This window comes from Mustelus asterias, chromosome 22, assembly GCF_964213995.1.
Source record: "Mustelus asterias chromosome 22, sMusAst1.hap1.1, whole genome shotgun sequence".
NCBI classification, from domain to species: domain Eukaryota; kingdom Metazoa; phylum Chordata; class Chondrichthyes; order Carcharhiniformes; family Triakidae; genus Mustelus; species Mustelus asterias.
This window is the reverse complement of record NC_135822.1, coordinates 36,216,426-36,242,052: the sequence shown is the minus strand read 5'-3', so window position 1 is coordinate 36,242,052 and position 25,627 is coordinate 36,216,426. Positions and strand designations below refer to the sequence as shown.

Here is a 25,627-nt window from a genome sequence, read left to right as displayed (position 1 = left end):
GCGCCAGATTTCAGTTGTGGTTGCTGCTGGGACTGCAAGCAAACCGAAGAAAATTGACGGTAACCGGAGTGAGGTACATCCCTGGAGTTTTCTGCAGAGGAAGATCGGATATCCTAGGGAGGGGGTTGGAGGCTGGTGAGGAGATCGCGAGGCATCAGGAGAGGGTACCATCTTTGGATCCTGGTGGAGTGGATGTATATATAAGACAGATCCCGAAGGAGATTGTGAAAAAGTGGGCTTTCTACTCTCACCCATCTACCACTGCCCAACGTACTGTGGCAGTGGGGTGTAGGCTCTTAATTGGGAAGTTCAGGGCCTGAATAGGCCTCAGGACGGCAGGCTGATGGGCACCTTACTCACCCACTGTATTATGTGGAACGGGTTGGGGGTGAGCAAACAAATGGTGGGCTGGCCACCGCACCCCACAACCCCGCCAAAAGTATATCTGGCATGGGGCCATAATATCCAGCCTACTAAATCACTCTGACTTTGTTATGTGAACAAATAGAACAGCGCATGTACCAACTGAGACACTGCGGGATGATTTTGAGCAGCTGTCTGAGCTCTATGGTTTCCACAAAGTAATTTCAGTTGTGCAAGATCTCTGTAGATGTTGGCGTGTAAGTTGACTATTGAAGCCTCGAAAAATCCCTCCATTAATGTCAAGTAGCAAAGTGAACCGCTGGTGTAGGTGTGGGCGGTCATCATTTTGAAATATCATTGGCATCCGACGCAAAGGGTGCATGTCTCAAACTCCCAAGGCATCTTCGCAACAGAGCCTGTGTGGCCTGCTTGGTCCCCTGCACCCAGTTATAAGGTCATGATGTGGAGATGCCAGCGTTGGACTGGGGTAAACACAGTAAGAAGTTTAACAACACCAGGTTAAAGTCCAACAGGTTTATTTGGTAGCAAAAGCCACACAAGCTTTCGGAGCTCCAAGTCCCTTCTTCAAGTGAGTGGGAATTCTGTTCACAAACAGGGCATATAAAGACACAGACTCAATTTACATGAATAATGGTTGGAATGCGAATACTTACAGCTAATCAAGTCTTTAAGATACAAACAACGTGAGTGGAGAGAGCATCAAGACAGGCGAAAAAGATGTGTATTGTCTCCAGACAAGACAGCCAGTGAAACTCTGCAGGTCCAGACAAGCTGTGGGGGTTACAAATAGTGAGACATGAACCCAATATCCCGGTTGAGGCCATCCTCGTGTGTGGACCTGCCTGGACCTTGCCTGGACCTGCAGACCTAAATCATCGTGGCTGAACGGGGTGATGGAGTCGATGCATGTGCTGAATATGTAATAAACATGGTTTTGGAGACTGGAAAAATGTGGTCATCTTGTACAACGGGAGGATTTATATTCCATGATTTATGGTATTTTATGGATTCCGTTTTAATATTATTCCATCAATTGGGTGCAGCTACCTAGAGCTATTTACAGAATGGGAAAAGATTCTGATAGGTTACCACTGGAAGAGTACATCAAAGCAATTGCTTACAATCTCTTATTGCAGCTGACATTTTCTTATCCTCTGCCATTCCCCCCCCCCACCCCCCATGCACCCAGTTAACCTCATCAAACAGAACATTTTCAGCACTTGAGTAAGTTCATTTTATGATTGATTGCTCTTGTAAATTGAACACCACTTTATAGTTCCTTTCTATTGCACTGGGTTGTATGGCACTAATTTATATTTCATTGAGCTGTTGGATTTTAACAGGGAGAGTTACACTGCAACTCCATTTGAACTTGCATGAGGGAATCAGAGAGATTATGAATTCGTTGGTTATAAATTACTGACAGTGAACCAGACTAGTGGTGGAAGTGTATGCTTCCCTGGCTATCAAGTCGAGTGAATCTATTCCACCAACTGAACCTGAAAAACATTTGAGAAGTTTGTTAACTAACTAACTAACTAACTGAAGGATGGCATGGTGGCACAGTGGATAGCACTGCTGCCTCACATTGCCAGGGATTGGGTTCGATTCCCAGCTTGGATCAGTTTCTGTACACGTTCTGTGCTCGTTCTCTCCGTGTCTGCGTGGGTTTCCTCCGGGTGCTCCGGTTTCCTCCCACAGTCCAAAAGACGTGCCGGTTAGGTGCATTGGCCATGCTAAATTCTCCCTCAGTGTACCTGAACAGGTGCCGGAGTGTGGCGATTAGGGGATTTTCACAGTAACTTCATTGCAGTGTTAATGTAAGCCTACTTGTGACAATACAGAAATAAACTTAAACTTTAAATCAACATTGTGGTAATGAACTGATAATCTGTTTTGATGATGTTGATTAGGGGATAAATATTGGCCGGAACACCAGGAACATCTCCCTTATTGGATTGAAATTTCTTTCTTGATTGTGATTTTTTTGAAATTTAAGATACTAAGGGGAACCAATGGGGGTTGTGCAAAGAGAAGCTATTGCTACCGGGTGGGAACTTTAGGAAATAGCCTAACAAGGCGAGTTAAACCTTTTTGGAGTGAATTGAGGAAACATTTCTCCACACAAAAAGTGGTAGAAGTTTGGGACGATATTCTGGAAACACAATAAACTACGTCATTGTCAGTTGAACTAATTTGGCGTGGGGAGGTGATGGCCTGGTGGTATTATCACTAGACTATTAATCCAGAAACTCAGCTAATATTCTGGGGTTCCAGGCTCAAATCCCACCACAGCAGATGGCAGAATTTGAATTCAATAACAAATATCAAGAATTAAGAATCTACTGATGACCATGAAACCATGTTGATTGTTGTAAAAATCCATCTGGTTCACTAATGTCCTTTAGGGAAGGAAATTTGCCATCCTTAGCCAGTCTGGCCAACAGGTGACTCCAGAGCCACAGCAATGAAATTGACTCTCAACTGCCATCCAAGGGCAACAAGGAATGGGCAATAAATGCTGTAAGAAGTTTAACAACACCAGGTTAAAGTCCAACAGGTTTATTTGGTAGCAAAAGCCACAAGCTTTCGGAGCCTTAAGCCCCTTCCTCAGGTGAGTGGGAATTATTTTCCCTGAGGAAGGAGCTTAGGGCTCCGAAAGCTTGTGGCTTTTGCTACCAAATAAACCTGTTGGACTTTAACCTGGTGTTGTTAAACTTCTTACTGTGGGGTTTACTGTGTTTACCCCAGTCCAACGCCGGCATCTCCACAGCGATGCACATGTCCCACGAATGAATAAAAAAAAAGTACCAGCAAACGTACCTCGTCTCCATTAGTATCACCACCCCAATTATTTTTCCTTATAATCCCCCACCTTACAATCGGTTATTCTACACCTGCTCATATTTCCTGTTATTATGGGAGGAGAGGAGCATCCACTGTGTGTGTGCAATTCCTACATTTGCCCTTACTGCTCATGTTGTTTGAAATTTTTCAGGTCTGACCGTACAATCACCAAATTCTGACATTCAGACCCACGTTCGCTGCAGCGATTGCAACATCATTTGTGAGACAAAGAAAGTGGTAGGTTCTCATTTTATTCACATCAGTCATGCACCTGTAAATTTTTTTGATTCAAATATTTGAGTGCTTTTGATCTTTTGGAAACTGTGGAAAGATTTTAGGGCCAATTGTACAAACAGCTGTTAGCCAGCAGTGAGCTGAGCTGACTGGACGGACACACCAGGGCATCATTTGCAACATGACTCACCACATGCAGGACCCAAGGGAAGTTTTGGCTGACTTCAAATTTACAGAGGGTAGAATGTGGAAGGACCAGCCGGCAGTGTGTTGCAATAGTCAAGACCTGAGGTAAAGGTCGAGTCTCCCAAAGTCCCTGATGACCATAGGCTACTCTCCCCTTTGAGGAGGAGAGCTGACTGGTGGTGATTTAACCTGAGGATCGCCACACCCTAGGCCAGGGGCAGGGTTAAGAAGGTCATGAATAACCTCAGCCGTTTCAGGAATTGAACGCGCTCTGCATCACTAACCAGCCATCCAGCCAACTGAGCTAAACCAACCCCCACACTAGACTAGAGGTATCAAAGGCATGGATAATGGTTTCAGCAGCAGATAAGCTAAGACAGGGACAAAGTCAGACAATGTTACAGAGGCGAAAATAGGTCTTAATGATGGTGTGTGGATATGAGGTCAGAAACTCACCTCGAGATCAGGTTTAGTCTCAAATTGTTGCCATTGAGAGGTCATTGAGTGTCTTTAAGACAGAGATCGATAGTTTCTTGATTAATAAGGGGGTCAGGGGTTATGGAGAAAAGGCAGGAGAATGGAGATGAGAAAAACATGAGCCATGATTGAATGGCGGAGCAGACTCGATGGGCGGAGTGGCCTAATTGTGTTCCTATGTCTTATGGTCTTATGGAATCAGTGTCTAGGGAATGGAGCTTAGAGTGGGAACCGGAAACAATGGCTTCAGTCTTCCCAGTATTTAATTGAAGGAAACTTCTGCTCATCCAGTGCTGGATGTCAGATAAACAGTCTGATAATTGAGCAACAATAGACGGGTCAACAGCAGTGGTGGTGAGGTAGAGTTGGGTTTTGTCATGTACAAACTAACTAAAAGTTAGAGGGAAGTATTTCAGTGAGTGTGGCAGAATATGTTTGGTTTTTATGATTTTCATGGTTGAATAGGTGGCAGTGTGTGCTAACTGAGATCTGGTTAGAATAGAAAGGTGGAGAAATTATTTAAAGCTGTCTAGAATGTTATGGTTAGATGACATTGAGCGGTTCTGGTGTATATATTATAAAGGGAATACTGAGGCACAGGAGGAGGTGAAAAAAAGATTTACCAAGATTATGCCAGCACATAGTGACTACACTTAAAGGCTGGGGCTATTTTCTCTAGAAAAGAGAAGACTGAAGGGTGATCTGATAAAGTTCGGTAAAATTCTAATTCAAGTAGATGGAGAGAAGATATTTTCACTTCCATGGAGACCAGGGCCAGGTGCTTAAATAAAAGTTAGTAATTAATAAATCCCACAAGGAATTCAGGGGAAACTCCTTTACCCAGAGAAAGGTTAGAATGCACACCCACTACCACAAGGTGGATAGCATAGATGTATTTGAAGAAAAGCTAGATAAACACATTGGGTGAGATTCTTCAGCCTCCTAACCATGTATTCCTGCTGGCGGGAGGTGGTGCGTTGTTGGCTAGCGGCGGAATTCTCTGGTCCCGCGCCGCTGTCAATGGGAAACCTGCGGGCAGGGGTGCGCTGCCGGCGGGACTGGAGAATCCCACTGGCGTGAACAGCCGGAGTATTCCGGCCATTAGGGAGAAAGAAATAGAAGGATAATTTGATGATTGAGATGAAGACGGATGGGAGGAGATTTGTGTGGAACATAAACGCTGGAATTGATCTGTTGGGCAGAATGGTCCCTTTCTGAGTTAATGCTGAAGAAAGGATGTGAATATGTTGGAATCAGTTCAGGGAAGGTTTTATTGGATTAATTCCTGGAATGGGAGGGTTGTTTTATGAGGAAAGGTTGGACAGGCTATGCTTGTATCTGCTGGAGTTTAGAAGATTAAGAAGTGACATGATTGAAAGATATAAGCTCCTGAGGGGTCTTGACCGGGTGGATGGAGAGAAAATGTTTCCTCTTATGGGAGAATCTAGAACTTGCGATCACTGCTTAAAAATAAGGGGGTTGCCCACTTAGAGCAGAGAGGAGGAGAATTTCTTTCTGTCAGAGGGTGGTGTGTCCCTGGAACTCTCTTTCTCATAAGGCAGTGGAAGCAGAGTCTTTGAATATTTTTAAGGCAGAGGAGGATAGATTCTTGATAAGCGAGGGGGTGAAAGGTTATAAGGAGTAGGTGGGAATGTGGGGTTGAGGTTACAATTAGATCAGCTATGATTTTATTGAATGGTGGAGCAGGCTCAAGTGGCTGAGTGGCCTACTCCTATAATACGTATAATATGTATTATATATATATGGATAATAATTATATATACGTATGTAATTGGTATACATATATACCAATTATGTATAATTGGTATATACGTAATAATGTGTAAGGCTATTTGGCACGGTGGCACAGTGGTTAGCACTGCTGCCTCACTGCGCCAGGGAACCGGCATTGATTTCCGACTTGGGTCACTGTGTGGAGTCTGCATGAGTTTCCTCCGGATGTTCCGGTTTCCTCTCACAGTCCAAAGACGTGCAGGTTAGGCGCATTGGCCATGCTAAATTGCCCCTCAGTGTACCTGAACAGGCGCTGGAGTGCGGCGACTAGGGGATTTTCACAGTAACTTCATTGCAGTGTGAATGTAAGCCTACATGTGACACTAATAAATAAATAATAATAAAACAATTTAATTCTTGTTGCATTTGATCTGCCACAAATGAAATTGTGCTTATGATAAGAATTCTTGCTTTCAGGGATTCACATTATTACGGTCACTCACCGATACTGGAAGTGTAGTAATGCTCCTAAATCGCAATGCAATGTTTATTGAGATTCTGTTGAAGGACTTCACCTGAAACATTAATCTTTCCCCTTGTTTGCCTTCCGAATACCCAGTTGTGTTTTTCCTGCACTCAGAGATTTTTGTTCTCTGCCTTCAAGGAGCTGACCATTTTCATGCACTCGTCTCTCTTAAAAGCTTTGAAGGCACGTGTTGAGCGGGTGTAAATTGTGTTAAAACCTGTCATCATGATCCAGAGGGATTGTCGGGATGGAACAATGTTTGACTCTGCAGGCCTCTCTCGGCTAACAGTGTCAGTCCTGTTTTAAAGCAGAGAATTTTCGAAAGACAGCTTAATAACGTTCGGACAGTTACACTAGACCCCACTGGATAGCTATCGGATAGAGAGTCTTTCACACGTCCCTTATTGACTCAGAATCTTCATGTTTGGAACCACGTCAGAGTCGAGAACATGGGGAAGTCAGAGCTCAGCCAATCAGGAAACACTTTTCACATAGAGGGCAGTGGAATCTGGAATCTCTCCTCCAATAGGTTGCTGGGCTGGGTTCAAATGAAAATCACAAAACTGCGATTGATAATGGTTTGTCATGTAAGGAAGGCAGTGACGCAGTAGTATTGTCATTGAACTAGCAATTCAAAGGCCCAGGCTAATGCTTTTGAGACATGGGTTCAATCCCACTTTGAAATTAAAAAGTTAGTCTCAATAATGGTGATCATGAAACCACTGTTAATTGTCATTAAAAAGCCCATCTGGTTCACTAAGGCTCTTTAGGGAAGGAAATCTGCCATGCTTATCTGGTCTGGCCTACACGTGACCCCAGATCCACAGCAATGTGGTTGGCTCTTAAACGCTCTCTGAAATGGCCTAGCAAGCCACTCAGTTGTATCAAAACAGCTGACAAGCCACTAAACATCTAAAATGATAACGGCACACCCAGCCCTGTTTACATTGCAAAGCCCTCCTTACTAACATCTTGGGACTTGCCAAAATTGGGATAGCAGTCTCACAGACTAGCTAAGGAACAATCTGACACAGTCATACTCATAGAATAGAATATCTACAATGCAGAAAGGGGCCATTCAGCCCATCAAGCCTGCACTGACAACAATCCCACCCAGGCCCTATCCCCATAACCCCACGTATTTACCCTACTCATTTTTGGAAACTAAGGGGCAATTTGGCATGGTCAATTCACCTTACCTGCACACCTTTGGACTGTGGGAGGAAACCGGAGCACATGAAAGAAACCCACGCAGACACGGGGAGAATGTGCAAACTCCATACAGTCACCCAAGGCCGGAATTGAACCTGGGTTCCTGGCCCTGTGAGGCAGCAGTGCTAACCATTGTGCCACTGTACTCGCTGAATTGTACCTTACAGGCAACATCCAAAGAACCCTCCAACTGACAGGCAGACCGATCAGATGTGGTGGCACTGTGATATATAATAAGAAGGGATTCATCCTGGGAGTTGTCAACATTGACTCTGGACCCCATGAATTCGTATGGCATCTGATCAAACATGGGCAAGGAAACCTCTTGCCGATTATCACCTACTAACCCCCACAAACACCCCTTCAGCTGATGAATCAGTACTCCTCCAAGTCGAACATCAATTGGAAGAAACACTGAGGGTGGCAAGTGGCACAGAATGTACTCTGGATGTGGAACCTCAATGTCCATCACCAAGAGTGATTCAGTAGCATCACTACTGACAGGACGAGGCAAGTCCTAAGGGACTTACTTAGCTGCTAGATTGGGTCTGGTGGTGAGAGAACCAACAAGCGGGAAAAACATACCTGACCTCATCCTACCAACCTAGCTGTTGCAGAAGGATCTGCCCATGGTAGTATTGCTATGAGTGACCACTGCATTGTCCTTGTGGAGATGAAATCCTATCTTCATGTTGAAGATGCCCTCCATTGTGCTGTGTGTGGCATGACCACTATGCCAGATATTTAACATAGAGTATTACCTTAAATCCCCACATTGTATCAGCTATCTGAATAGCAGGATACGTAAAACTGTTCAAAATGTTTGACAACTTGAGAAGTATTGGTTTAAGGTTTTCTTCTTAAACCCTTCTAGATATTTTTGGAGAAAAACACGTATCTTTATACTCTTCTAACTAAAATTGCATTGTCTTTAGCAGCTATGCGTTCTACCTCCTTAATTAAACTCCTCCATTTTGATTATCCTTTCTAATTCAATGTTATTTAACTTTGAGGATGGCTTTATTGCATGGAGGCTGTGAGCATGTATCTGGCCAATTAATGCTTGTGATGTGTTCTAGTATCAATCCTAGTTAATTTCTATATTTTCATAAGGTGATTTTAAACGTTTAACACAGAAATAAATTTAGGATTTTTTAATAGTAAAACAAACTTTGTTTAATAACATAGTTATTTGTGGGAGGCCCCGCTGGAGGCCTCAACACAGTGGGCGACACGTGGCACAGTGGTTAGCACTGCTGCCTCACAGCGCCAGGGACCTAGGTTCAATTCCGGCCACGGTGTGGAGTTTGCACGTTCTCCCTGTGCCTGTGTGGGTTTCCTCTGGGTGCTCCGGTTTCCTCCTACAGTCCAAAGATGTGCGGGTTAGGTTGATTGGCCATGAGTTGGCCCTTAGCAGCAGGGAGATTAGGAGGGTAAATACGTGGGGTTATGGAGATAGGGTCTGAGTGGGATTGTTGTTGGTGCAGTCTTGATGGACCGAATTACCTCCTTTTGCGCTGTAGGATTCTGTGAACTGAAGCAACCTAACTCTTAAAGAAATGAAAGGAAACAACTTTAATTTTGAACTTATCACTGTTTCAGTTCCAAATAAGCAACATTCTCTGACAGACTTAAAATTTCACTTTAGATACTGTTAGCAACCATAAATGTACTTGCTATAGGGGGTATAGTCAGTTTTGAAGCTTTCAGAGAGGTTATGAGTTTCAGAGCAGCTTGAGACCTCTGTGTTTAACCAAACCACAGCCTGAACTGAAAGCTGTTTTTCTCTGCTGCAAACCTAGCTCTTCCCGTTAACCACATTATCGCATGACCCTGCTAATCAACATAATCAAAAAACCCCAGGGGAAATCTTCATCAGTGAACAAAAATCCATTAGCTCTCTCCAAAATATACAATACATAGCTAAAATGAGTAATTATCCTGCTCTCCCAGCATCTGAACTGCATTGACTCTAGAAATACTGACTACCTGTAAAAAAACAACTGAACTTTAAAACATTCCCCTTAAACATTAACAAAAATTATAGGGGAAAATTCTTCCGTCCCATCCTCCACGGGAGTCATAGTGGGTGGGGAGCAGACCACGCAAAGGTCCATTGATCCCGGGCCGGATTCTCCGGTTTCGGGGCGAGCATGGCTAGAGAATCCCACCCTATATATCTTTGGCAACTACGATCATCACAATCCATATAAATACTGCGGCCACACAAACCGATTAGTGGCAGCAGTGTGTCCCAGCAACAAGGTGCATTGCAGTAACTCACCAAGGCTTCTTCAGCAAGTCCTTCTAATCCCTTGACCACTACCATCTAGATGGACAAGAGCAGCACACACATAGAAACAGCATCACCTGCAAGTTCCCCTCCAAACCACACACCATCCTGTTTTGTAAATACATCGCTGTTCCTTCACCGTGGCTGGGTCAAAATCCAGGAACTCCCTCCCCAACATGTGCCTACACCATATGGACTGCAGTGGTTCAAGAAGGCAGCTCACCACCACCTTCTCGAGGGCAATTAGGGATGGGTGATAAATGCTGGCCTAGCCAGCGACCGCCACACCTTGTGATAGATTTTTAAAAATTATAATGAATGTGGAATCAAGGCAGATGAATGACCCAGAAAATGCGAGATCTAATTGATTGATGGCACAAGTTCAAGGGGCTGAATGGACTCCTCCCAAGTTCCAGAGAAAGACAATTTAGTTAAGCCAGCCATTACTCTAATCAGGAACTCTCATAAATATTATACAGACAGTTTTATTCATGGCAAGAAGCTTTCTCTGCTGGGAGCATGCATTGGGAGAGCTGTACGGCTGGTAATTGGAGCACACCATGGGTTCTCCTGCTCCCAGCAAGAATGCATAAGACTGCAAAGCCAGTGATCCATAATGCTGGCAAATAAACTGACATTGAAGCAACATCAAAGAATTCAGTGACCTATAAAGTGAAAGTACTGATCTATGAGGGATGCAGGGTTTTTTTTTTCTAACTTCCTGTTATTCTTTAGGACACTGCGAGGCAAAAAGTAACAACAGCTTAAACTTTTCAAAGTAACCGGTTTCAATGGTGAACAGTTGTACAGATGGATATTTCTCACCCTCGGCGCTGTTACGGCTTCTGCTCTGGGTGAGGCCGAGGGGTTAATTCTCTCTTCCTGTTTTCTGTCAAGTGCTCCACTTTTTAAAAACAAAATGGCTGCTTTCGTAGCCTCCAGTTGCCACAGAAACAGCTGTCTGGTGCCCGTTCGTTTTCCTTCTCTCTGCCTTCCTCATGGCTTGAAGAGGCTTTTCCCGTGACCTTATCTCTCCTTGTCCTTCAGAAGTCAAGCAAATCATGAATCTTTACCTCGACCAACACAACCGTTAGTTCTCAGCAGGCTTAACCAATTATGATACCTTTTGAACTTGGCCAAGCATTTCAACATGCCCCGCTGAACAGTTCATTGTTGCTACCTCAAGTCTTTTAATTTTCAGAATCTGTATTGAAAATTCCATATCCCGTCAGTAAGAATGGTAATAGATATCTTTTGGCACAGAGCGAAAGTTAAATTAAATAGTGTTTGGCAGATATAGGATTAGCCATGGGTTTCATTTATTTTATGTATAAAAGAAAAGATTGCATTTATATAGTGTCTTCTGTTGTGTAACTAATGGTAACATGCTGAAGGTCAGCTGACCCAGTAGACGATGTAACCAATGGTAAAATGATGTGTTCAGCTGACCCGGTATAAGCAGAAAGCAGATGGGGATTGTGGAGAGCATTTGTGTCCCAGGGCGTGGCCCTGGTTGTGGGTGTAATGAAGTTTCTTTATTAAAGCCTTTCTTTGATCTACTTTGTGAAGTTAGTTCTTGCAACTGGGGCATCTTTACTCCCAGCTGAGCATCCTCCACAATATCAGGATTTCCAAAGTGCTTTACAGCCAATTATCTTTTTGAAGTCTTGCCATTGTAATAATGTCGGTATAGGCAGAGTTACTTAGCACATTATTAGCTCCCACAAACAGCCGGGAGATAATGAACAGAAAATCTGCTTTAGGAGTTGAGGGATAAATATTGGCCAGGACACTAGGGATAGCTTGCCTGCCTTTCTTCCGATTATACCATAACATCTTTTCCATGCACCTCAGATAGAATCATAGAATCCCTACAGTACAGAAGGAGGCCATTCGGCCCATCAAGCCTGCACCGACCACAATCCCACCCAGGCCCTATTCCCGTAACCCCACATATTTACCCTGCTAATCCCCTATTACTAGGGTCAATTTAGTATGGCCAATCCACCTAACCCGCACATCTTTGGAGATGTACATGAGGCCACAGTTTAACTTCACATCTAAAATACAGCACCTTCAACAGTGCAGCCTTGCCTCAGTGCTGGAGTGTCAGCCTAGGTTTTGTGCTTAGATCTCAGGACCTTCTGACTCAGAGGGAAGATTGCTACAACTGGTCAAATCTGACAGCACGCAAAGTGTAGGAGCCATTGTTACCTTCACTACTCAGGCAGTAACCTGACGGAAGAAGTCTCATGCCCATTGTAGAACATGCCTGATTTTCATCTCATTGTTTTCCATGGTTCCACCAGGCAGCGAAGATGAGAATGAGCCCTGTTTTTATACATACGGGGTGGGAATTTTGTCTTCAGTTCCTGAACCGTGATTTAGGCCATTTTCCACCATTGTGATCCTGACTTTTAAAAATTAGCCCAGGTGCAGGGTATGAGCTGGAGTCAGAGCCACCACTTACCAAGGCAGGCTTGAGGCAGCTACAGAGGTAGGTGAGTGGCAAGGCCAGAGGTTAGAAGGCCTGCCTCTATTTACTGGGATATAAACCCAGTTCAATTTATGGTTCTAGGCTCTCTAACCCTCACCCACTCCCATGGTACCTCCACTGTCCCCTGATATCTCTCATGCCTCCTTAGATCTCCCATACCCTAAACATTCTCCAATACCTCATCCATGCATTCCCTTTGCCTACTCACCCAGTATCCATCAGGTGTAGAACATGAGCCATATAATATAATGTCATTGGCATCGCTTTGAAATTCTCAGATACTCAACATTCCCTTTGAAGAAAACTCTCTCTCTTCAATTCTCATAAAACTTCCAAACAGCCAGTGAAATTCCCATTTTAGAAATCTTTAATCTTGTCCAAATAAACATGGATGCATTGAAAAACCATTTCAAACACAAAGTTATTATAACCTGATGAAGCTGTCATTGAAAAAGTTATCAGTCCTGTTTGTAACTGTGTAAACAACCCCTTGCCTGTTAAGTCCATTAGTCAGTCTTAGAGCTCAGCCATGCATTCATAACAAGGACATTTGGCAACTGTATTAAGAGAAGCAGCATGAACTGATGGCCAGACATGATGAGTTTATCTTTGTTTGAACTGTTTTTTTCTATGCCTGTGTGTTTATTCAGGCAAGATTGAAGTTTTGTTTTCCAATGGAACTTTCACTGGCTGTGTTTGATAGTTTTGTAGGAATGTAAGAGGGAACATTTTTTCAAATGTAGTTTTTAAAAAATAATTTCATGAGCACTTCATAGGCTTGCCAGTGTTATTGTATTGTATATTGTATGGACTCAGCTTTGACAAAGTGTCATCTGGACTCGAAACATCAGCTCTTTTCTCTCCTTACAGATGCTGCCAGACCTGCTGAGATTTTCCAGCTTTTTCTTTTTTGGTTATTGTATGGCTTATTGGTTCTGTATTTTTCTTATTCATGGGATGCGCATGTCACTGGCTTGGCCAGCATTTATTGCCCATCCCTAATTTCCCTTGAAAAGGTTGTGGTGAATTGCTGTAGTTCATGTGGTGTTGGTACATCCAAGGTGTGGTTAGGAAGGGAGTCCCTGGATTTCGACCCAGCGACAGAAGGAACAGCAATATAGTTCTAAGTCAGGATGGTGTGAGGTTTGGAGGGGAACTTGCAGGTGGTGGTGTTCCCATTTATCTGCTACCCTTGTTCTTTTTGGTGGTAGAGGTTGCAGGTACTGTCAAAAGAGCCTTGGTGAGTTGCTACAATGCTCACTGCTAACGCTGTGCATTGGGGTGGAGAGAATTAATACAGGAAGTTTTGGATGTGGTGTCAATCACACAGGCTGCTTTATGCTGTAAGATAAGCTGCTTGAGTGTTGTTGGTGCTGCACTCATTCAGGCCAGTCGAGACTGCACCATCACACTCCTGACTTGTGCCTTGTGGACAGGCTTTGGGTATTCGAGAGGTGAGTTACTTGCCGCAGAATTTCCAGCCTCTCACCTGCTCTTATAACCATATGGCTGGTCCAGTTCAGTTTCCGGCCATTGGTAATCTCCAGGATGTTGATGATGGGGGATTCAGTGATGGTAATGTTGTTAAATGTCAAGATAGTGAGATTCTCTCTTCTTGGAGATGACCATTGCCTGGCACTTGTGTGGCACGAATATTACTAGTGGATGTGAGAGGAGTGCTTCAAAGGCTCAGGAGATGTCAATTGTCAAAATGAAAATCAAATCTCAGGGTCCCCTACATACACTCATATTATTCTCCATGTGTAGAATGCAAAAGAGGACTTTCTCCACTGGAGGAAGGACAGTCATGCATCCGAACGCTTACAAAGTGCTGGCCAACTCAATGGTCTCTTACCTTTTAAGTACAGAGCCTCATTATAAATAACTGCATTCCAAAATATACTTGTGTCATCAAACTCCATTGCATTATTACAGTTGAAGTTGGCAAGAGCTTTTAAAGGTCACTGTTCAAAGTTCCCGACTCCACCGCAGGTTTCCCCCAAAGTTCACAAATCGACAGACTTGGTGTGGTTCCCCCAGGCTGCTGGAACCCACCCACCTCCATGAAAATAGCAAAGACAGGGAAATTTGAATTTGCACAAGACACTTAAATAGTATCATTTCCGGATTTGGCAGGAATTGGAAGGGAAATTTAAAAATACGGCCCCGCATGCTTCCATTTTCTCTTTCTGACGTGTTTGCTCACCACTCGACAAAATAAATTCAGCCCACGGTGTGGGAGAAATGATCCCGGCCCAGCCCGCTGTGTGGGAGAATATTCCAGGCCCAGCCCGCAGTGTGGGAGAATATTCCAGGCTCAGCCCGCAGTGTGGGAGAATATTCCAGGCTCAGCCCGCAGTGTGGGAGAATATTCCAGGCTCAGCCCGCAGTGTGGGAGAATATTCCAGGCTCAGCCCGCAGTGTGGGAGAATATTCCAGGCTCAGCCCGCAGTGTGGGAGAATATTCCAGGCTCAGCCCGCAGTGTGGGAGAATATTCCAGGCTCAGCCCGCAGTGTGGGAGAATATTCCAGGCTCAGCAGATCTAATTTGCAAACAGGACAATCTCCTGGAGGCATCCACATGCTATAGGCTTTTTCTTACTGAAGATGGTAACACAATCTCAACAGTTTGCTGGGAGCACGGAAATCAGACACAGGATCGCTCTGCGGTACTGGGATGAAGACATTCCCATCAGTGATTGGGAAGAAGGATGAAAGGGACAAATATATAAGATAAATTCTAGATCAATAATTGAACGGTGATTCCACTGTAACCTGAAGATCGGAGAGAAACACAGATAAATTCTGGTGAGGAGGCCCGACCCCTCTTGATTAGACACTTTGAAGGCGGTTTGGTAATTATCCACCTGAATGGATCATCTGTTGAGGCTGAATATTTAGCTCTGTAGTTGGTTCACTGCTCAGAACTTTAATGTGCGCTTGAAAAACATGACACTTCATATTGCTCTTTGCGAAGAGCTGCTAGAGAGGCAGTAAGTAATTACAGGGTTCTTTATCAGCTTCTGAAATATACCAAACGAGGAGGTTTTCAGTTAAAACTCAAATTGTTTTTTAGTATATGAAATGCAACAGTGTCATAAGGTGTTAACCTCCTATTCCCCCAGTTCTGTTAATTACATAGGGACAGGAATCCCACGAATGCTTGCAGATCTCCCATATCCAATCTAAAAGTAAAAGTTAAAGTTAATTTGCAGGCACTGGTTTGGTATGTAACGTAATTAAAGCTGTAAAATTTGCTTGTGTCGAAATGGCAGAAAATATTTCTGTTTCTGGAGCCATTGCCTCTTGAGTGGTCATTGGGCTGCTACTAGGAGCAGCGGAGAGGGGGGTGGCACGGCGGCACAGTGGTTCGCACTGCTGCCTCACAGCACCAGGGACCCGGGTTCGATTCCCGGCTTGGGTCGCTGTCTGTGCGGAGTTTGCACATTCTCCTCGTATCTGCATGGGTTTCCTCCGGGTGCTCCGGTTTCTTCCCACAGTCCAAAGACATGCTGGTTAGGTGGATTGGCCCTGCTAAATTCTCCCTCGGTGTACTTGAACAGGCGCCGGAGTGTGGCAAGTAGGGGATTTTCACAGTAACGTCATTGCAGTGTTAATGTAAGGCTATTTATGACACTAATAAATAAACTTGAACTTAACTTAGTTTGCAAATCAGCATGTCAGGAGAACTATCAAAGGGCGAAGAAAGTTCCCAGCTTTGCATTTTAGCACCCAGAGTATTTATTTCTCCACAATTACAGTTGCAGCATCATTAGCATCAATGCACTTAGTGCTTCACATTGCATACAGGTATCACACATTAGAGTAACCCTCGATTGCCGTGTCAATTAACCCTTTAAGCATCTGATCTTTGTTTCATTTGCAGGCCTTCAATGAGCCGCAGGATGTTTTCCTGAAAGTGGCATGTGGTCCCAGCCCGGAGGTCAAGAAGTTCTTTGTCATTGTTTACATGTGAGCAGCCAACACTGAATCTATTTGAATGCCTCTGCCTGTGAGATTTGGCATCTTTCCCATCATTGGGCAATGCAGCTGGGTCTGCTCTAACATCAGCTAAGCATTCAGCTTGGTAACTGAGCTGTGGGTGTCCAGTGCAGTTTAAAATCAACCACATACATGTCCATATGAACCATATACACGTCCATAAGAACCACATATATGTCCATAAGAATCACATACACATCCATATGAACTGTGCACAATGCTTTCCTGCCTGCACGTTGCAAGTCTCACCCTGTTTAAGTGTGGGGGGAGGGGCCGGGGGAGTGTGGAAGGGAGGGGCCTGGGGATGGGCAGCAAGGTGGCACAGTGGTAAGCACTGCTGCCTCACAGCGCCAGGGATCCAGGTTCAATTCCGGCCTCGGGTCACTACCTGCGTGGAGTTTGCACATTCTCCCCATGTCTTCGTGGGTTTCCTCCGGGCGCTCCGGTTTCCTCCCACAGTCCAAAAATGTGCAGGTTAGGTTGATTGGTCAGGCTAAATTGACCCTAGTGTCAATGGGATTAGTCGGGTAAATATGTGGGGTTACGGGGATAGGGTCTGGATGGGATTGCTGTCAGTGCAGACTCGATGGGCCAAATGGCCGCCTCCTGCACTGTAGGGATTCTATAATTCTACGATTATAGAGCTGAAGCTTTGAGTAATGCATCTTTCTGGTCACTGTTAGGGGTGTGTTTTTGTGGGTGGGACCCTTTCTGCCTCCTAGCCCAAGGTGGGGGCATTCTGTCATTAACTCATCATGGAACAGAAGCAGGCTGTTCAGCCACTCAGATGCATGCTATCACAGTCTACTTCATCTGGGAGGAGTTCAAAGGAAACAACAAATGCTGGAAAACTGAAAATAAGATCAGAAAATTATTGCATTGCTTTTGACAAAATGTCTGGCCAATCTCTCCTGTTCAGATGCTGCACTTTGCTCTGTTCAATTGCCTAACTGATAATCATCTATTGGGAATCATTCTCCTGGTTAGATGTAGGTAGTCTTTCTCAGCGACAACACATGAGGAGATTATCAGGGCACTGACAGGGGACACTCATAAATTACCCCCTTAGAATCGCGACTAGATTGGCTAGCATGTTATAAATATTTATCGCACATTGTGCTATTAGAGATTGTTCAAATAGGGGGAGAGGGAAATGTATATAAACAGTTGGGTGAACTTTTTCCTGTTCATTTTGCAGGGACCCCTGGTTGGCTGTGCCCGTCCAGATATGGCAGTTCTACATACACTCCCTTCAACGGATAGATGTCAACTGTGTGGTCGGGGAGCTTACCCAACTCGCACTAGTCCTACGAGGGACACAAACTGTCCGGAAAGTGGCTGCTTACACCTCAAATCCCGAGGAGCTTCAGGTAAACTCTCAGCAATTTTCACATCTTTATGTCTGACCATAAAGTCTAACTTGTAAGAAATTCTGTTTAAATTCCGCACATGGATTTGTCCTCTTCTCATTTGCTATTTAAGGAAATTGGCTGAGCCCGGGATTGGGTTGTGCTGGGGATCGGGTGGATTGGGAATCGGGACAGCTAGGGAGTGGGGTGAGGTGGGGATTGGGTGAGTTGGGGATCGGGTTGAGCTGGGGATCGGTTGAGCTGGGGATCGTATGCACTGAGGATCGGGTGAGGTGGGGATCAGGTTGAGCTGGGGATCAGGTGAGCTGGGGATTGAGTGGATTGGGAATCAGGTGAGCTGGAGATCGGGTGCTCTGGGAATCAGGTGAGCTGGGGATCGGTTGAGCTGGGGATCGGACGCACTGGGGATCAGGTGAGGTGGGGATCAGGTTGAGCTGGGGATCGGACGCACTGGGGATCGGGTGAGGTGGGGATCAGGTTGAGCTGGGGATTGAGTGGATTGGGGATTGGGTGCTCTGGGAATCAGTTGAGCTGGGGATCGGGTGAGCTGGGGATTGAGTGGATTGGGAATCAGGTGAGCTGGAGATCGGGTGCTCTGGGAATCAGGTGAGCTGGGGATCGGACGCACTGTGGATCGGACGCACTGGGGATCGGGTGAGGTGGGGATCAGGTGAGCTGGGGATTGAGTGGATTGGGAATCAGATGAGCTGGAGATCGGGTGCTCTGGGAATCAGGTGAGGTGGGGATCAGGTTGAGCTGGGGATTGAGTGGTTTGGGAATCCGGTGAGTTGGGGATCAGGTGAAGTGGGGATCAGGCGAAGTGGGGATCGGGCGAGGTGGGGATCGGGCGAGGTGGGGATCGGGCGAGGTGGGGATCGGGCGAGGTGGTGATCGGGTGAGGTGGTGATCGGGCCAGGTGGTGATCGGGCCAGGTGGTGATCGGGCGAGGTGGGGATCGGGCGAGGTGGGGATCGGGCGAGGTGGGGATCGGGCGAGGTGGGGATCGGGCGAGGTGGGGATCGGGCGAGGTGGGGATCGGGCGAGGTGGGGATCGGGCGAGGTGGGGATCGGGCGAGGTGGGGATCGGGCGAGGTGGGGATCGGGCGAGGTGGGGATCGGGTGCGCTGGGGATCGGGTGCGCTGGGGATCGGGTGAAATGGGGATCGGGTGGATTGGGAATCAGATGAGTGGGGGATCGGGTGGGTTGGGAATCAGGTGAGTTGGGGATCAGGTGCGCTGGGGATCAGTTGAGCTGGGGACACCTGTGGACTGGGAATCAGGTGAGTTGGGGACCGGGTTAAGGTGGGGATCGGGTGTGCTGGGGATTAGGTTGCGCTGGGATCGGGTGTGATGGGGATCGGGTGTGATGGGGATCGGGGTGTGCTGGGGATCGGGTGAGCTGGGGATCGGGTGAGCTGCTCCAGCACTATCATCTCGAGGCCGATTTACGACCCTCTAAAAGTTCACTGTCCAGTGCAAATAAAGATTGCAGAGCAGAAAGGTCCCGATTATGATCGAGAGCGGAGAGACATTATTTGAGATATGATTCAAATACTCTGCACCTTTGAGTTGGAGAGAACCAATTACATTAAGTTGCAAATCATGGAGCAGGAATGAGTGCAAGGGGAACCTGGCAGGGGGAATTCTGTTCTAAAAAATCCCACTCTGGATAAATAGTCACTCAGATGCAGCAGCAGAAACAGCTGCAATAATAGAATGTATCCCATGAAGAATAACCAGCCACAGGAGAGAATGGGGAAGAAAGATGAGGTTCCTGTGTTGTTACCTGCTCTGTCTGTGTGAGAATCTTTATTGATTAATGTTTGACATATACCTTCATACATAGCGGGTGGAAAGCTGTGTAATATTGTTGATATTATCACCTAGACTGTACCATCAGATGTCTTCTTGCTTCCACCGCACACTGTGAAGGATCTGCACATCGGTGTGCGGCCTCAGAAAGAAGGAGACAGGAGCATCTACCTGAATGTCGTGGATGTAGATTTCCGACAGTTGGTGGCATCTTGGCTTATCTGCTTAACTTGTAGGCAGCCTCCCATCTGTAAGGTAATCAGAGTTGATGCAGTTACATCTTTATTAGGAGCAAATGGGGGATTATACTCTCCACCGTTGCAGTCTGCTCTCCATGAATCCCGATTTATAAATGAGGCCATTTCTTCTTGTCCATTAGTAAGTGCCTGCTTTAGTTTTCTCCCAGTATCCCTGTGTCCTCTCCTACAATGCCAAACATCAACAGCTCGTGGACTTACTTCCATCTAAAATTGAGCTGAACTGGTTCCCTCTCCTTTAGCCCTGCCAATGCTTTCTCAGCCCTGATAGCCCCACTGCCCAATACTTCTCATCCTGACGCCTCCTTTATCCCCGGAACCTCCTTCAGCCCCGGATCTTCCTTCAGCCCCGGTACCCCCACTGCCCAGTCTGTGCTGTCCACTCACTGAATGCTACATGGATATGAAATGTTAATTACACAAAAAGAAATGGAGTTGCAGCAGCCTAGATCCTAATGTCATTTAAAACATTTTAACCCAATTAATTTATGCCAGTGAAAGGATTCTATTATCTCTTTGATTGTGTTGATAAAGTACTGGATTTTTTTCAGTCACGATAAGTAATTTATCCATAAGATTTAGCGGGTGTGATTTTTTTCCATAAAGAGGCATTAGATGTCAAGCCTCCCTTGAACATCACACTGATCCTGGAACTGCTGCACTCGAGGTTGGCACCTGGTCGGAATGTGGTCGGGATCACAAGTCCAGAGCTGCTTCAACCCACTGAGCATGTACGCAGGTGAATTGTGTGGTTTTACGGGTGAGGCCTCCCGCACTGGGTGAAAAGCCCCACACTCTGAGGGAGACAATAGTTTTGGCCTGAAACAAGTCAATTCAGTTCACTGACTTCAGTTGAGTTGAATACTGAGCAGGGATGTACGAGGTGGCAGAGACACTCCTGCCCATTATGCATGACCTCCAGCCCTTTGCTTTGTTTGCCCGTTACACCGCAGCTTCCGGGATTGCCTCAGTTGTTGAGTGCATGGACAAATGTGAAACTGAGCTCTATAAACCACAGGGAGGGGGGAGGTTCAATCCTGATTGGTGCTAAATTGTTGATCTGAGCTAAAGCAGTGTCAAGGCTGCTACGATCGACATCCATGCCTCTGTGCCCACAGTGAGGGAAACACGGCCAAATGTGCATGCAATGAATGAGAGGAACAAATTATCAGCCTCCTGATGGGTGATAGACGAAGGCAAGCACCAACTAGAATGTGGAATGATGTTAATAAGACAAAGTTAAGGGCACTCTACCTGAATGCACGCAGCATTCACAACAAGGTAGATGGTTTAAAGGCATAAATAAAGATAAATGGGGATGGCTTAATTGCTATTACGGAACCATGGCTACAGTGTGATCAAGACTGGGAATTGACTATTATAAGTTCATAAGATATAGGAGCAGAATTAGGCCATTCGGCCCATCGAGTCTGCTCCACCATTCGGTCATAGCTGATATGCTCCTCATCCCCATTTTCCTGCCTTCTCTCCATAACACTTCAACTTATTACCAATTAAAAATCTGTCTAACTCCTCTTTATTCAAGCATTTAGGATGGACAGTCAAAAAGGAAGAGGAGGTGCTGTTGCACTGATAAGGGATAATTAGTAAGGGAGGATCTTGGATCGGAAGAACAAAATGTGGAATCTTTGGGTGGAGCTGAGGCTCAGCAAGGGATAGCTAACATTGGTTGGTTTATAGGCGATCAAGCCATGGTGGTTATGTGGGACATGATATTTCTCAGGAGATTAGAGAAGCATGTAGCATGGGTAATACAGTAATCATGGGTGACTTCAATCTGCATGTAGACTGGGTAAATGTAATGAGCAGTAATGCTGTGGAAGACGTGTTAGGAACTGACTCGACAATGGACTATTTTAGATCATGTATTATGTAACGAGGAAGGGCTAATTAATAACCTTATTCTAAAAAGAACCTTGAGGGATGAGTGACTGCAATATGATAGAATTTTGCCTTATGTTAGAAAGTGAGGTGGTTAGGATGTTAAATTTGAACAAAGGAAATTCTGAAGTCACGAGGGGCAAACAGATTGAGGCGGACTTGAAAAATACATTAAAAGGTGATGGTGAGCATGTCTTTAAATAACTGTTACATAGTTTAAAGTAACTATACGTTCCTTCAAGGCACAAGAACCGAAAAAATAAAGTCAGTCAATTGTGGCTGACAAAGCAAGTCAAGGATTATGTAAGTGTAAAAGAAAAGGCCTATTCCAAGAATCATAACAAACCTGAGGATTGGGAGGATTTCAGGATACAGCAAAGGAAGACCAAGAAACTGATAAAGAAAGGGAGAATAGAAATGAATGTAGACGAGCAAAAAAACATCAAAATCATAGAAACCATAGCATCCCTACAGTACAGAAGGAGGCCATTTGGCCCATCGAGCCTGCACCGACAACAATCCCACCCAGGCCCTATCCCCCATAACTCCACACATTTACCCTGCTAATCCCTCTAACCTACACTTCCCAGGACGCTAAGTGGCAATTTAGCATGGCCAATCCACCTAACCCACACATCTTTGGACTGTGGGAGGAAAGCGGAGCACCCGGAGGAAACCCACGCAGACACGGGGAGAACGTGCAAACTCCACACAGACAGTGACCCAAGTCGGGAATCGGACCCAGGTCCCTGGAGCTGTGAGGCGGTAGTGCTACCTACTGTACCACCGTGCTGTCCTGGCACGGTTTGTAATGGACTGTTAAAGCTTCTAGGTAGGATTTTCCAACCGCGCTCGCCCCAAGACTGGAGAATCCTGCCCGAGGTCAACAGACCGTTGCATAGTCCGTGTCCCGCCTGCTACGATTCCCATGGCGGACGGGATGGGAAAATTCCACCCTCTATTGTTACATAAAAATGAAATGTTTGGCTAAAACAAACGTTGGTCCATTCCAGGCAGAGTCAGGAGAAGTTATAATGGGGGATAAAGAAATAGCAGAGAAGCTAAATGAGTACTTTGTGCCTATCTTCACTGAGGAAAATACAAGAAATCTCCCAGAATTAGAGATCCAAGGGACTGGGAGGAATAAGGACTTGAAAGAAATTAGCTTTGGTAAGAAGGTTGTATTGGAGAAATTAATAGGACTGTAGGTTGATAAGTTATTGGGACATAATGTTCTACACCCCAGACTGTTGGAATAGTTAACTGTGGCGATAGTGGATGTATTGGTGATCATCTTCCATCATTCCATACATTCTGGAACAGTTCCTGCAGGTTGGAAGGTAGCAAATGTCACCCAGCTATTTATGAAGGGAGGGAGAGAGAAAATGGGAAATATAGACCTTACATCAGTAGTAGGGAAGATGCTGGAATCTATTATAAAGGATGTGATAAATGGACACTTAGAAAATAAGTTTTAAGTTTCAGCATAAGTTTAAGTCTATTTGTTAGTGTCACAAGTAGGCTTACATTAACACTGCAATGAAGTCACTGTGAAAATCCCCTAGTAGCCACACACCGGGTACACCAAGGGAGAATTTAGCATGGCCAATGCACCTAACCAGCACGTCTTTCAGACTGTGGGAATAAACCGGAGCACCCAGAGGAAACCCACGCAGGTATGGGGTGAATATGCAGAATCCACACAGACAGTGAATCAAGCTGGGAATCGAACCCGGGTCCCTAGCTCTGTAAGGCAGCAGTGCTAAATCAACATGGATTTATGAATGGGAAATCGTGTTTGATGAACCAGTAGGAGGTTTTTGAGAATGTTACTAACAGAATTGATAAAGGGGAGTCAATGGGCATAGTGTACTTGGATTTTCAGGAGGCTTTTGACAAAGTCTGCCGCAGGAAGTTGGTTAACAAAATTAAAGTACATGGGATAGGAATTAATATACTAGCATGGGTAAAGAATTGGTTAAGGTAGAAAATAGAGAGTAGGAATAAACGGGTCATTCTTGCGTTGGCAGACTGTGGCTCGTTAGTTACCCCACATGGATCAGTACTTGGCCCCAGCTGTTTACCATATATACCAATGATTTGGATATGGGAACCAAATATAACATTTCCATGTTCACAGATCACACAAAGCTAGGCAGGAATGTGTGCTGTGAGGAAGATGTAAAGCAGCTGCAGAAGGATTTGGACAGACTTAGTGAGTGGGCAAGAACATAACAGATGGAATATAATGTGGAAAAATGTGAGATTATCCACTTTGATAGGAGAAACGGACGTGGAGAGGATTTATTAAATAGTAAGAGATTAGAAAGTGTAGATGTGCAAAGGGACCTGGGTGTCCTCATCAATAAGTCACTGAAGGCTAACATGCAGGTGCAGCAAACAATTAGGACGCCTAATGGACATTAGTCTTTATCACAAGAGAATTTGAGTTCAGGAGTAACAAAGTCTTGCTTCAATTGTAGAGAAGCTTAGACCGCATCTGGAGCACTGTGTGCAGTTTTGGTCTCCTTATACTAGGAGGGATATTATTGCCACAGAGGGAATGCAACAAAGGTTTACCAGACTTGTTCCCAGGATGGCAGGATTGTCTTATGAAGAGACATTGGGAAAACTGGATCTTGTATTCTCTAGATTTTCAAAGAATGAGAGGTGATCTCATTGAAACGTACAAACTTAAAGGGATGGACAGAGGGAAACATGTGAGATATTTCCTCTGGGTTGGGAGTCTAGAACTAGGGGACACAATTTCAAAATAAGGGAGAAGCCACTTTTTTTTTAAACTCAGGAAGTTTGTGAATCTTTGGAATTCTTGACCCCAGAGGGCTGTGGAAGCTCAATCATTGAGTATGTTTAAAACAGAAATTAACAGATTTCTAAATCTGCTGCCTCACAGTGCCAGGGACCCGGGTTCGATTCCCGGCCTGGGTCACTGTCTGTGTGGAGTTTGCACGTTCTTCCCCATGTCTGCGTGGGTTTCCTCTGGGTGCTCCGGTTTCCTCCCACAGTCCAAAAGATGTGCGGGTTAGATGGAATGGCCATGCTAAATTGCCCCTTAATGTCAAGGGGACTAAGTAGGGTAAATGCACGAAGTTATGGGGATAGGGCCTGGGTGGGATTATGATTGGTGCAGACCTGATGGGCCGAATGGCCTCCTTCTTCATTGTCGGATTCTATGAATCTAAGTACCAATGATAATAGATATGGGGAGAGTATGAGGGCAAAAAGGCATTGAAGTGGATGATCAGTCATTAATTGTATTGAATGGCAGAACAGGCTTGAGGGGCTGAATGGCCCACTCCTGGTCCTATGTTCCTAATGAAGAAAGTCTTCAATCTAATCCTTTGTACATTTGATGCAGGAATGTTGACAAACATTGGGGTCAAGTAATAATGTCAACATACTAATGTTTCTGGTTTCTCTCTGCAGTTTGTAATAAGACTGCTTTCTTTGTTCAAAGGCTTTTGAGATCTTTATTCCTATTGGAGAAGGGAGAGGTATCAACAAGCGTATCAGTTACACCAATCCCTACCCTAATAAGAGGAAGTACTTCCTGCAAACCAATCGGCCCGATTTACTCCAATACAAGGAAGATTCTTTTGAGGTGAGTGCTGCACATAATTCAGTTTCATAGAATGTCTTGTTTCCCTCAAGATCAGGTGTGAATATTGAAAATAGCTGGAAAAGAAGAGACACGGGGTGGAATATTGTTCAGACACCAGCGGCCTTGGCTGGAGAGCTGGTGAGAGAAACGCTCAACCTCAATTCCGGAAGTCTCACCAAATCACATGCCAACCAGTGGCAAGGCCAGCGGCCAGCCTTGTGGAATCAGGCCCCCCGGGGAGCAGAGGTCTCACCCAGCAGGAGCTGCCAGCC

The 25,627-nt window shown here is 45.2% G+C and overlaps 1 protein-coding gene across 1 annotated transcript in view; it reads left to right on the top strand.

Moving 5' to 3' along the window:
• nphp4 (nephronophthisis 4) overlaps nt 1–25,627 on the top strand; it is a 479,472-nt gene that overhangs the window by 444,585 nt on the left and 9,260 nt on the right. Inside the window, exons 23-27 of the mRNA XM_078239167.1 lie at nt 3,383–3,468; nt 16,277–16,362; nt 17,591–17,762; nt 19,650–19,829; nt 25,212–25,355. Of these exons, the coding sequence (XP_078095293.1) occupies nt 3,383–3,468; nt 16,277–16,362; nt 17,591–17,762; nt 19,650–19,829; nt 25,212–25,355 (668 nt within the window). The remainder of the gene's footprint in view (nt 1–3,382; nt 3,469–16,276; nt 16,363–17,590; nt 17,763–19,649; nt 19,830–25,211; nt 25,356–25,627) is intronic.